The following is a 14309-nucleotide window of genomic DNA, read 5'->3' as shown; positions in this document are numbered from 1 at the left end:
TAGAGGAAGGGAGGAAGTGGGAGTGAAAGAAGAAAGACAAAGATGGGCCGTAATGAAGAAAATGAAAATTGTATTTGAGGCCAGGAAATTACTCAGGAACTGTCTCACATATCTCGGTGGACACCCGTCAAAATTCAGGGGGGCACTTTTTTGACCTAAAGTGCGGTCACTGATGTGTGGTTAAGATTTTAAGCTTCGCCTCTAAGTGTAACGCGACAGCGTCTTGCAGCGCTGCCAGGGAGTCCATAGAACGCCATCGCCCATTCGGTTCTGAGACAGATGCATTTCCTTTCCTCAAAAACCAATTTACCGATGAGCAAGGCGTACAACCAAAAGGCGATGGTGGTGGTGAAAACTTTTTAATAAACAACAGGAGAGTTTGCAGACCAAAAATGGCCCTTTACATAGGTGGAGTCCTTAGTCCGGGACCCCGCTGGACGAGGCCGCTACTCGCGCCCGTTGGACTAGAGCCCTTTGAGACTCCAGCCCCGAGCAGTTGAGCAGGGCTGCCTCCCATGCCTCTCGGGAAGGGGAAGGATTGGGGGGAAGGGAAGGATTCTTTTGACAGGCCCAAACCATGTGGAAGGTATCGGAAACTTCCCCACAGTGAGGGCAGCGCCCATCAATTTTGGGGTCGAAATGTTTCACTGCGTTCTGTTGACTCTCTAGCAGTGCTTCAAGACACTGTCGCGCTCCACTCTTAGAGGGGAAGCTTAACATCTTAACCACACATCAGTGACACAAGGAGCAACACCGCGCTTAAGGCTCCCACCTCACCGCACTTTAGGTCAACAAAGTGCCCCCCCCCCCCCCCCCCCGTCCCCCCCTTGGTTGTTCTCATTTGGCTTTTTTTTTGCTGCGAAAGCTACACTCCGACAGCCAAAGCGAGACCCCAGGTGGCCGCCGTCGCGCCGTAGCTACACTGACCTTGTTTCAATAGGTCAAAATGTTCGTGACGTCACAATGCACGAATTTAAAACGGGGCCAATTGTACTTCGGATAGTACTCATGCAACCAATTAAAGGGATCGTATAGTGATGCTCCAAGTAAGTGGTATGTCTAGTGAATGCGGTGTCTTCGTTCACTCCCATCTTCCTCTCTTCCCGTTACGGCGAGGTTTAGGTGTCCACCGAGATATGAGAGACAGATACATTTCGTTTCCTCAAAAAGCAATTTACCGACGAGCAAGGCGTATTTGTCCGTGTTTCAGATTGGTCCAAATTGTCGCTGCGTTTCGTCGAGCTCCGCAGCCGTCTACAAGGTACTCCGATTCTCGGCCACTTCGATGAAAACGCAGCCACGAAGATCAAGACTGATGCCAGCAATGTTGGTCTTGGATCGGTAGTGGTACTGTGGCAAGACCGTGCAGAGCCGGTCATCAGTTATGTTAGTCGAACACTTACGCGCTCCTAGACCAATTATTCTACGACGGATGTGTTGCAGTAATTTGAGCCACCAGCAAGTTCCGACCGTACGTCTATGGGCGACGCCTCTCTGCGGTAAGTCACCGCCACTCCTTATGCTGGCAGCCGAACCAGTGGCCGATGTCGACGCGGAGACGTTGGCAGCATCCGCTGCCCTTTTCCGCTTGAGATACTCAGCAATACTGCCGCCCATAGCCTACGCTGACGACGTCGTCCTCTTTTGTTCTGACAAAAGGAGTGCACTTGAGGCTTTACATCTGACTGAACAGTTTTGTGAGGTATCAGGTGCTGCTTTTAAATTAGATGAGTCCAAGGGATTTTGGTTGGGTCATTGCGGTGCGAGGGGGCACTTTGTTGACCTAAAGTGCAGTGAGGCGGAAGCCTTAGGCGCGGTGTTGCTGCTTGTGTCACTGATGTGTTGTTACAGTATTAAGTGAAACGCGACAGCGTCTTGCAACGCTGCTAGGGAGTCCACAGAACGCCATCGCCCGTTCGGTTCTACGCCTTGCGCGTCGGTAACTTGGCTTTTGAGGAAAGGATATGTATCTGTCTCGCATACCTCGGTGGACACCTGAAATACGGTATCTTCGTTCACTCCCCTCTTCCTCCCTTCCCGTTACGGCGAGGGTTAGGTGTCCACCGAGATATGGGAGACAGGTACATTTCCTTTCCTCAAGGCAACCGAACCAGTGGCCGATGTCGACGCGGAGACGTTGGCAGCATCCGCCGCCCTTTTCCGCTTGCGATACATTGCCATACTGCCGCCTCAACTCTTGTTGCGCCAGCACCTATGGAGACCTTGAGAGAGGATCGGAAGGCGCGGGAATGCTCTTCGCAAAGCTAAGAGCCGCTTACCTCGCTAACAAGGAAAAAGGCATTGTGAAGATCTCATACAGCGATTGCCTTCGGTGCAGGTGGCAGTTAATCTTTGATCGCGAGAGTTCGCTCACCGTTGTCAGCGCTAACGCATGCAGTCCACATCTCTCTCTCGTACCCCACCTTTCCTCCTGATTGTACCACCTGTGGCGTGCCCAGATCCACACTTTTCGACTACCTTTGGGAATGTCCTTCCCCAGTGGTAGTACCCCCACCCCCAATCCCACTCATTCTTCCTGGGAGGCTGCTTTACGAACCGCTCAGCCCGCCGGCCACAAATGGCTGGTAGATCGCGCTTTACGTGAAATGGGATTTCATGAAAGAAGTCAACTTATGTGCCTTGGCGTGCAAATTAGAAGTGCTGTAGTGACGGAACGAACCATGGAACGCTGCCGTCTTCGCTGTCACCGGGGGAATCTCGTGAGCCTGCCTATGTTGCGACTGACTGAGAGAAGAATGAAAAGAAAATTGCACGGGCCTGCCAATTGAAAAGCGTGACATTTCTGTCGACAACTGCAGCTTACAGCGAGGAGACATTAAAGGCTTTAGCCTTAAAAGTCTTGTTCACGCGCGCGCCCGCTGTCGCTTTCATTAACGAAAAGCTTGTCTTCCAGCATCTCGTCTGGCTTTCTTCTTTCATTGTCTAGCACTGAATTAATCTTAATGGGCATTTTCAGTTTTATTGTCACTCTTTCACGAACATATTTTAGTTATCATCAGCAGAAGGGCCTACATTTCAGTGTTATTGTTGTAACATGCGTTGTGGCCCCTTCAATTGAATGCAGGGTAAGAAGTAATTCCTTCCCCGCACAGAAATTCCTTCCTGATTGCTGAGGTTGGCTTGCCAAAAACTGTGCTCTGTCCTCATTTTCTTATATCATAATACGTTCGCCATTCATTCTTCCTCTTTTTCTTGTGCAATAGACCTAGGCGTCTACTGACTTTTTCTGTTTACAAATCTCTCATTGAATTTATTTCGCTGCCCAGATTTTAAAATCACGTTTTTGAGCATCATTTCACAAGAGCCACACTTCTTACAAACCCTCGCTTTTAGAATGCTTCGGTGCGACTCAGAGGCCAACACAGCCAAGCATTTCAAGCATCGCATCTCTGTTTACCTAGAAGAAGAAGAAGAAGAAGAATGCGCTATGCAGTTGCTTCGCAATTTGTCGTGGCGCCAAGGCTTATTCGTCTTCTGCGTCTATCCGGCTCTCCTGTACCCTTTCATGAAGGCCGAGGTTCGTTTCTTCGTGCGCTATTTTCGCACGGTGTCACCAATCGACCGGCTCTTCGAGACGCCCGGCTGCACAATGCCGCTCTACCCGTCCTTCCATTGGACTATACGGCACGCCAACTGGACCGACACGAGTCTGCACTGGCGCTGTCCTGGCCGCCGAGCCACCGTCGTCTACCGCCGCGGAAACGTCCTGTATCTAAACGCTACCCGCATGGCAGAGTACTACGGCGCCGAGTCTGCAAAACGCGCGCAGTGCACGTACCGAGAAGTGCTGAGAAATCGTACATCGAGCACTCCAGACTGGGGATATGATCTCGGCGTAAGCCGGCCCATGTTCTTCGGCAAGGCCTTGTCCGAGGAATACGTGGCTGTGACATGCGTAGCGGGAATAGAGACGCTTTTCACCGACTACTTCCTGCTTCCGCAGCGGAAGGAAACGAAGGAGCCAGGAAGCAGAGCCAGAAAAGACAGCGGCGTCAACGTGCTTGTCCTTGGCATCGACTCAACGTCGCGAATGAATTTCAACCGTCACATGAAGCGAACGCGGAAGCTGTTGATGGAGGAACTGAACGCCTTCGAGCTCCTGGGCTACAACAAGGTGTGAAATTTAGCGATGTAGTTGGGACATTCGGTAGCCATTGGGAGAGTATTTTAAGAGGAGAGAGCCGTGAGAAGGTAGCAGTATACCGCCCCTGCCAATCTGTTCATTCGTCCCACCACGCTGGTTTTTTGGACGACACGAAGTGCGCGTGATTTAGGGGTACGGGAGCGTCAACTAAAGTGCTGCATAGGTTATGGGATTTAGATTCCCTTATAATCCTCAAACATTAATCTCCATATGTTTCTTCGTGCTAATAGTGAAGGTTTTTTCCTTCAACGTCGCGATCGTATCTTTGCAGTTGTCATTTCCGTATGTTTGTGTGCATATAGTGAAGGCTTTTTCCTTGAGCGCGCCGCGAACATATCTTTGCAGTTGTGCATCAAAGAAAAAAACAACTACAGAGAATGCTTACTACATTCGAATCGGAGCAAAAGCACGGATTTGTGCTGCGTAGAAGACGGCGATGAGCAGGCAGTGCCGCGGGACGGAGCAGATGGAAGTTGATGAAGTGGACGCTGTCCAGTGCACAGTGCGAGAGTGTGGTGCTGTTTAACATAAGGCGGGTTGGCTGCGGCGATAGCCTAGTGGACTCGCTGAGCGGCCATTAAAGGAGATCTCTTCGCGCAGCCGCGGGGTCGACTCCCAGTCACGGATATTGATTCAATTTCTTTTTCTGTGTTTAATGGTTCGACCTCTAACTCAACTAAAGGTCAAATCTACTCGGTGCACGATTGAATCCCGAGGTTCCGTAGTGAAGCTTTCCCTTCAAAAAACCACTGGCTGCAGCTAAGCTGTTGCGTGTCCACATGAATGTAGCGCACTTCTTTCCTCCCTTGCTCTCACCTGAGTCTCGGTGCTTACCAGTGACCGCAGTGTGCCTAAAGCCAAATTTGTGACAGCAGGTGGGCGAGAGTTCTTTCGGCAACCAGATCCCGATGTTGACCGGTGCGGCTGCCGATGACGTGGACAGGCTATTTCGGCACTCTACCTTCGACGACCTGCCGCACTTGTGGGGTGTCTTCGCCAAGCGCGGTTATGTCACTCTCTTCCTTGAGGAGATGGCCCAGTACGGACTGTTCGTGTACCCAACCTACAGAGGTTTCCTGGATCCGCCTGCCGACTACTATTCAAGGCCTATCGTGCTCGCCATGAATGAAAAGGAAGAGCTTGATAACTACTGCGCGGGCTCTCGTCTCAAGACGCAGGTGATGCCCTAAAGGCGTTATTTTTACGAGCCAAGTGTACCATAATACTTACCTCCACCGAGCTGCATGTGGGTGGCGGACTAATAAGGATGCTAAGATTGCAAATTGAACAATTTCTGAGAAAGAAAGATTCGTGATCTATCTCTAAGTAGATACCGCTGGAGGTGTCAGTAGGCACAAAGTTTTCGATAGATCTTTATCATTCACAATACGAGCCATTTTAAAAGAAAATAATGTATTCCTTGATGGCAGGAGGTGTAGTCTTCATTGACAAACAGTTTTCTCAGTACGAGGCATTCATGTTGCTCGAAAGCAATAAATCGGTGGAGGGCAAATGCGGAAAAGGGAGTGAGAATCCGATTAGAAAACTTCAGCGTACATGAAGCAAACCATTATGTCAGTTAAAGGACTACTTTCCTGCGATGATTGTTATACTTAGGGGATGGCATTCTTAGCGCAAGTGCGCGTCAGAAAATGCCTCGGCAAATTGTCGTTCTCCAACCGAAACTGAAAACAAAAACTAGGGCATTAACTACTGCCGTCAGCGACATACAGATAAGGCATTGGAATCCATTCCACTCGGTGGCCCAGGAAGTTCGGTAGCGTGCTTCTTCCTGTAGCAACCGTATTCATCAGACGGCAGTGAAAGCGTTGCCAGTGAGCAACGCGAACTTTATCGTGTTAGGGAGGGCAAAGCGGGCTTAGAAGAGGTCTAATTGAAGATCAATGGGGATGGTCGTCGCCCTGCCTTGGGGTACCGTGCTGCTTCTACATTTTACAGATTGTTTCATTTGGCCCCACTCATTATATTTAAACGGTTGTGTGCAGGTTTACCTCGACTACGTCGGCGACGTGCTCCGACTAAATGCGGAGGACGACCGACGGGTGTTCGCATACGTCTGGTTGTCGGACGTTCCACACAGCAACCATCAAGCGCTACTCGTACTCGACGGTCCCGTTCACGGATTTCTGCGAGACTTGGAAGAGCAGGGAGTTCTCGAGAACACAGCGCTGGTGGTTCTTAGCGATCACGGCGCCCGGTTCGGTGTCAGCCGCTCTACACATATTGGACGACACGAAGACAAGACACCCGCAGGATTCGTGGTACTGCCGCCGAAGCTGCTGCGACGCTATCCACAAGTGGCTGTCAACCTAGAGGTAGGCTTTACTCAGCCTGCGGTTTTCCAAGAAATTATTAGTTTGAAATTCAATTCGTTTAATTTGCAGATACTAGATGAGCATTCGAAAGAGAGCAGTGGCATGCGTTTTATGTGCATTCAGAAATGCGTATTATGTAATAATTAAAGAGACTGCGTAGTGTTTCTCTTGCCACTTAAGGAGAAAATATAATAACTATGAATTCTTAGTCATATCAGATGATCACTTAGTCAGTTTTTCTCAATGATTGCAGTTTCAATAGCTTCTAGATATTCGAAAATGAGGAATGCATAGATTACAAATTGCACTCTTATTTAGCGCAATCTTATTTGGGAATGAAGATGTGGTGCAGCCTGGATCGGACGTGTCTCCAGTGCGTTCCGTCAATTTTGACCACTTGTCAAGCGATGGTCTCCCAAGCCGTCGCTGCAGCTGTGCAGCGTGCAGTGGTTAGCCGCCATCTGATGGCAGACTCGCCTTACCCGTAGTCGGTGACCTTCGCCGAGGTCAGGGTTGGCCCCACCGCTCCGTAGCTGCAGTGATCTAGGGCTACGATGGAACACTTTCGTCCTCCAGGCTGTACTTTTCCGACCAAATGTGCTGCCGAAATGACAGGCCAGTGTGAGACAACCTTCCAAGAAACCTCTCAGCAGAGAGGCCGCCTTTTGTCTCAACCTGGTGTACCGCCCCTATACGAGGTGGTGGTTAAGACGCGCGAGTGCTTCGAAGTGTCAATTTTATCAAACCATCCTCTTCAACCAACCTTCGACAAGTGCATTAGAGCACATGGATTTCAATTCTTCGCAATTCATCGCCCCACGAACACCGTCACTGTTTGGGTGCGCTCATAATTCGACGTAGACCTCCTCCGTGAAACGAAGACTGCCTACCTCTGCTTCTTATTATTATTTTATGAGGGCATCTTGCAGCACCACCTTTACAAACCTGGAGTCGTTTGATGTTATCGTTGCTTCCGGTCAGAACATATGGGAGCGTCTTGACCGTAACCCATAGACAACTCTAAGACGGCTTCTGATTCTGAGCCACATCGCTGCGGCCTTTGTCGCAAGGACGATCACGATATTGCTTCCAACTCCTGCCCAGTGAAGCGCCGCGCCATACAGAAACGGCGCAAACGCTCCAAGGGTGCTCGCCTGAAGCCAATGAAGGAGTCCTGAAATGGTGTCTTGCCTACACCGAACCGCTTTGAACTGCTGGCGCTTAGCTAATATGACACCATCGCAAAACCTGACGTCGATGAAGGTCTTACCGCCACCCAAACGTACGGTCAAACATTGAAGCAGGGAAAGCACGTTCTGCTAAACTACCAGAAAAATCGGCCGTTGAAGAGCAACCCCTAGACGATATTGCCGAACTAGATAAATGGCTTGGAGTTCTGCAGGACGTGCAATGTCTCTTACTTGCCCAGTCGTCCAGTCGCCATACTACTCACCCATCTCCTGTGACGCAGTCAAATGCGCACACATCGCTTGCCCCTTGCGCAACACAGCGTGGAAGAGTAGATGTCAACACTATATTTAAGCGGGAGAGTTGGTGGTGCATAATTATGGCAACAGAACAACAACCCAACCGGGCAATAGTGTTACCTCTCCTTTCGTTTACGCCTTCCGTGCCATTGCCCTTATAACACGGAAGGAAGAGTGTGGCAAGAGGGAAGGCCAGGCTCCATCTGCCTCGCCTGCTTTGGAACGCAGCACCCGGGAGGCTAAGCGGCCTGTACCGGCGAACTGGATGGGAATGTTACTCGAAGAACGAGGATGGGAGGAAAGCTAAAAAGAGTGCTGTATTATTATAAGTACTTTCTTGTCGCTCCCGAATGCTTTAGGCGAATGTATGGCGAAATGAAAATACCTCATCAGTTGCCGCTGAATCTCGCGTTACATACTGGTGACTGTCATTTGAGTTTTTTCTTTATGTAGATGTGAATTACGGCAAATTTTTTTTCCTTGGAAGCGCTCCGTTCCAACGCTTCTTCCGGAGTTATCTGCGCAGATATTTCAGCAAAAAGGTAGACTAAGGTTACCGGAAATGGGAGCTAGGACAACTGTATGCGTGTATGCTTAATATCAGTGTCGCGTTTTATGCTAATTTGCAGTGGATGTCGTGACAGAAAACATGTTTTTTTTTAGAAGTGCTTTGACGCTGAATGCGGCGGGCATCAGCGGCCACCCTGACATGCGCCAAAAGTTAAAATCCAGCTAAACACGACTGCGAACGTGGAACGGTTGCTACGCAATTAGATAGATATACCAATGCATTTCCTTTAGCAGATCAAGAATGCAATCTTACTGCTAGCGCTAAACATATTGTGAGTTAGGGGACGGGTTCATTTACGAGATCAACGGACAAATGGTAGATATCAGTGAATGGCCAGCGTCCGACAAGCCGCAGCCGAAGTCATCATGCTTCAGTATCATCGTCTTCCAATTGCTGAGCAGGGCTGCGCGGCCTGAGAATATCAATGACTTTGGTGTCAGCCATTTCTGGCCGGCACCAAGCTTAATTTTCATAATTGAACTCGGTTTTCTGACGGCCAGATTTCTGTCGCATTATGTTAGTGACTTCTTGAACAATGACATCAATGCAAGTTGCGGCACTGCACGTATTCTTATCCTCGATGGCTCCATATTAGCAGACCGGAATACCAGATTGATAGGATAGAAAGCGATTTAAACCAGTGAGAAATGTTTTCTCAAAACCGTTGCGCTTCGAGCGCAGGTCAATCAGCGTCGCTTGGTGACGTCCTACGATGTGCATGCCACCCTGCTGGCACTTTCCCACTACCCGGGCGCTGGCTTCGAAGCGTCCCTCGCTACGCAGAGGGGCCTCAGCCTGATGGGTACCGTGCCACCCGAGAGGAACTGCGGGGACGCGTTCGTGCCCGCGGAATTTTGCGAGTGCCTGGGTGCTCGCAGTGACTTGGACGAACACTCACAGCTAGTGCAGTCTTTCGCCAACTTCGTGGTGGAGTACCTGAACGCAGCCAATCAGGCTAACTTTCCCATCATGTGCGCCAGGTGGGTACAGAAAACATTGCATCGTGTCTGAAAGTAGTAGATGACAGGTTAACTGGAACATGTCGGAACCTTTTGAAATGAATAGTTGTACATGGAACTTCTTCAAGACAATAGATGTACGCGTAAGCGCCATTTATGACGAGGGAAAGCTTCTCCGTGATCAGGTTGACCGACTAAAATGTATGCAGCTGATCAGGGCAGCTGTACATTTGGCTCTGCCGCTGTAGCTGAGACGCAGACAAGCGAAAGTCGAGTGGCAGAACAAATTTGAAGGCTTCGATCGACTTGGCTACTTTGAAAAATAGGTTCCAAATGCTCAACACCTTGATGACACAGAGAAATTAAAAATCAGGTTTTCTTGAATAAATGTTCGATATACAGGGCTTGCGCGGAAATTAATACAACTTTTTCCGTAGAAAAAAATTTATTCAAGATATAGTTAGAAACGTTAAATATTCTTTGAACTAGTCCCTTTTGGCATCAGCAAATATCTGCCAGGGGCTCTGTCATGCACTGTACGCATCCTGGAAAGCGTGACTGAAACCTTGTTTAGAGCCTTTGTCATGGTGGTCGTCAGTCAACCATCTGACGAACAGCTTGGCGCACACTTTCTACATGTCCAAATTGTCGCTGACGATGTCGTGCACGATAGTTTTTGGAATATTGAGAGTATGTGCTATCACATGCATAGAGATTCGACGGCCGGTGTTCGAAAGATCAAGAGCACGATACACATTTTCGTCACATTGGGATCGTTGATGGGCGTCCTGAGCGGTATTCTCATCGACATCTTCCTGACCCACCTTAAACGCCTTCAACCACTATGAAACTTGAGAATATCACAAAGCAGAACTTTGCTCTTTGCTAAATCATTGGGCGGGTGTTGGCAAGACTGTTATTGAGTTTAGCACAGAATATCTTCGCGTACCGTTGCTAGCTTGCGCATGGCATCGCACGTCGTAACATAGCAATACCAGTAGTGTCACGGAAACAGCGATCCTGACGCTCCCAGAGCTTGGAGCCGACTGCGCTAGTCAGTGATCAAATGCTGAAAGTCCCTCCACCTAACACAACGGATGCTAGTGCGCTAGACCGATAGCAGCGCTCGAAAAAAAATTGCTTTACTTTCCGGACACACCCTGTATAAAAATTTAATAAGTGATATTTTACCTAAATCAGATAATAAAAACGGGAGCTAATGGAATATCAGCGACGTGTGATATCCCCTTCACACTATACCCGATGCCCGAGTGGTGGTGATGGCCGCGACCCCACAATTATTGCTTTAAAAACGTTACCGAATTGCCAAGTATAGACATCTTTTGCGTTTGGTGGTACGCACGGCATGAGAAAGTATCTCGGCCACAAGATAAGGACTGTAGCTTAGAAAGGAAAAAGCGGACCTGATTCAATTTTAAAGCTGCTTCTTGGCCCATATCGACCTGACAGTACTTTCTTATCTGAGTGTGCGTACCTTAGAGTTACATTTTGTAGCCTTGTCGTGGAATGTGGGCGCACTTAGGACAATTGAGTGCTGATTCGCATCTACAAACCTGAAAGAGAGACTATGGAATGGCACCGTGGTAGCTAAATGAAAAGAATCTACTGCTTCCCTTTCATCAATCAATCAATTGAGCTTTTATTTTAACATCGTGATGTTGGGTGGGCAAATACAAAAGGCCAAAAAGAGGCTTGACGGGGAATGTGCCCCCTGTACAGGGTATAGGTGGTTACATGCGTTACAGGCGTTACGATGATAGGGATTACGCTGTGTCGCTATGTAGAAATATTTCACAATGCTTGTCATTCGAGGGACTCATTTTGGAACGAACGAAGCTAAAATTTAACACCCGATCCGGCTTCTGAAGTGAATCAGGAGCTGAGACTGTAATGACGGCAGTCTAAAGGGGATATAGAGACGGCAGTTTCGTTATAACAGGCGTAGTTAGAAAACACTGGAAGCGGCGTTTGTTATGGAGGAGAATTACCATTGCCTATCTATCGGTTTACATTCATCTAGGTAAGCTCTCGGAATATGCGATTAGAGCTACAGCTAACTACATCTGTAAAATTCGATATTTGGATAACCAGCGATGCAGTGAGCAACATGTTTTCTAGCTTTATGTAGACAGTGATATTCTATTAAGGCGAAAGCCTTTAATGCCTCACACTGTCGTTAGCAGCCGTGTCGGCAGATTTGTCCGCGTTGCGGCGGCACTACTTAAAAGGAACTGCTTCGAGGATGGGAATCGAACCAGGGCCTTTGGCATTCGAAGCGGAGGCGCTACCACTCCGCCACGAAGGTTCAAGGTTGGAGCAAGAATAAAGGCTCATCTAGTGAATGCTTGGGTTTCACAAATAAAATGAAAGGAATAAAAAATAAAAAATAACAATATAAAGAAACAAAAATAAAATAAAAATGATGAAAAATAAGAAAATAAAAAACAATAAAAATAAGAGAAGAAACAATAGTAAAACATAAAATAAAAATAAAACATGAAAAAAAACAAACAAACAGTGCACCAGGAAAAGCCTTCGCCTGGCAGCACTTTAGAGAGGCAAAGTGCCCCGTGAATTTTTTAATTCCATTAAACACACAAAAGGGTGAGAACCAGACAACAAGAAGTGCAGTGCGAATGACAATTGCACTTCTTGTTCATTGGTTTTTCGTCGTCTGCTGTGTTTACCACAACAAGAGCGAATGTCAATTGCACTTCTTGTTCATTGGTTTTTCGTCGTCTGCAGTGTTTACCACACCAAATTCCTCCTCTATTCTGACGTGACTCTGCACCTTTGCTGAACGCTTCGACTCTTTCCTGCCGGGCGTCCTACAGGTGGAAGCTTGCGACGGTGAAGGACGCGTCCGCGATGGGCGGCAAGGTGAGCGGGAAGATGCTGCTCCGGGCCCTCGTGATCACACTGCCGGAGGCGCACTTCGAGGCATACGGCGAGGTGCGCGACGGCTTTCGGCAGCGGGTGGACTTCGTTCAGAGGCTGGACTGGTACGCCAACCAGACCGGCTGCCTTCCGCCCAGCCGGTGGCAGAAATTCTGCCGATGCACCGAGGAGGCCACGAGAAGCCACAATGAAACGGCGGCGGCAAATACTTCGCAGCGATAGGAAACGTTAGCACCTCGCTTTAACACACCGATTACTAATAATTGCTTTTACGAATTATTGCTTTCTGATGTATAATAAAGCTGTACTGAATGAGACACGTCGCTTAAGAGACGCTATTTCTCTTAAATTGAGAGATTTTTGTGCTACATCACATTTTAGAATGCGCGAATCATGGAATCACAACACAGGCTGCAGGATGACACGGAAACGATTTGGTTTATGGGGTTTAACGTCCCAAAGCGACTGAGGCTATGAGGGACGCCGTAGTGGAGGGCTCCGGAAATTTTGACCACCCGGGGTTCTTTAGCGTGCACTGACATCGCACAGTACACGGGCCTCTAGAATTTCTCCTCCAAAGAAATTCAACCGCCGCGGCCGGGATCGAACCCGCGTCTTTCGGGTCAGCAGCCGAGCATCATAACCGCTTAGCCACCGCGGCGGCTCGACACGGAAACGAATGGGAAAAACGGTTTAAAATATTAATATGCCTATTTCCTACACATCAATAATACTGAAAACTAGAGCTTGAGCACCCTTGGCCAATAATTAGAATACACAAGAACAGGCAGAAAAAGCAGCAATGAAAATAAAACATGCGTCATAGAAATATGAGTTTTGCAAGAAAGAATTGAACAAGTAAAAAAAAACGACCTTTTTCCAACTAAATCGCACTGATCCAGAAATGCAACGTAGACACATTGGAGCAATATTTCCTAAAAACAAAAAAACGGATAGGTGCACTTACACTGTTTTCACGTATTGGTCGAGGCACATGATGCAGTCAGGAAGGCACCAAAAGGCTTCCCGAAGACGCTCTTTATTGGGCTGTCTTGAGCTCACAAGGAAGTGAGCAACATGACGGCAGCAATAGCAACAAGGGTTTCCGGCGGTCCTGGAAGACCAGTACCACCGCCTCTCTCGGCCGATCTAAATTTAAAGCTAATAAAAGCAGTTTTGAGATTCCGCACGCAAAGCAACCACTGCAACCTCGAACAACGTAGAATTATTGCGCATGGTTGCGGTCATTCGAGATAATTCTGGTCCGCATCTCGCGCCGCAGAGTGATAAGGCAGCTTGCTGAAGGCGTTCAACATGAGCAAACGTTACAAGTAGTTCAGGAGTTACCCCTGTCTTTAAGCATCGGTCCTATGCTTTACAATGAAAAGAAAGAAAGATGGAGAAAATAAACTCGTCAGAATGTCTAATTAACACCTAAAATGCAGAATTAAAGCGTTCATCAGCGCACATCGTAAGGCTTTAGGCGCACTTCATGTACTTCTGCGTGTTCGCTGCGCTGTTAGGATGCTGCGACTCTGTCGGGAACGACTTCGTAGCCAAGTTCTCCGATTCGACGGATGGCCTTGTACAGGCCGAAGTGCCCGCATAAGTATCGGCAGGCTGATCTAACCGCATCAATGAAGTCTCTGATGTAAATGAAGAAGAGTAGTGGGCTAAGAACAAAATCGTTCGACAAGCTGTAGAACTCAGCCGCCTGAGGTGATACTGGTTCATTCGCATTTAGTTTTTGTGGGGTTGGAAAGGAATTCAGTTATCATATAAGAAAAGAAGTGGTAAGTATTGCTACACGTTGGAAAGCCAAAGAATAGAAAGAAATGATGCGAGAAAGTCGCACGGATCTGGTCAGATTGC

General features: G+C 48.2%; 1 protein-coding gene across 1 annotated transcript; it reads left to right on the top strand.

The window, feature by feature from the left end:
• Nucleotides 1-3355: 3355 nt before the first annotated feature.
• On the top strand, nucleotides 3356-12659 carry LOC149360351 (uncharacterized). Its single transcript, XM_089567841.1, has 5 exons — nucleotides 3356-4135; nucleotides 5041-5343; nucleotides 6172-6501; nucleotides 9241-9539; nucleotides 12374-12659. Exons 1-5 carry the CDS (start codon nucleotides 3356-3358, stop codon nucleotides 12657-12659), a joined length of 1998 nt encoding a protein of 665 aa, XP_089423967.1.
• The last annotated feature ends 1650 nt before the right edge of the window (nucleotides 12660-14309 follow it).

This window comes from Amblyomma mixtum, chromosome 2 (assembly GCF_055824585.1).
Source record: "Amblyomma mixtum isolate Tamu chromosome 2, ASM5582458v1, whole genome shotgun sequence".
In the NCBI taxonomy this organism is placed as follows: domain Eukaryota; kingdom Metazoa; phylum Arthropoda; class Arachnida; order Ixodida; family Ixodidae; genus Amblyomma; species Amblyomma mixtum.
This window is presented reverse-complemented; position numbering and strand designations above follow the sequence as displayed.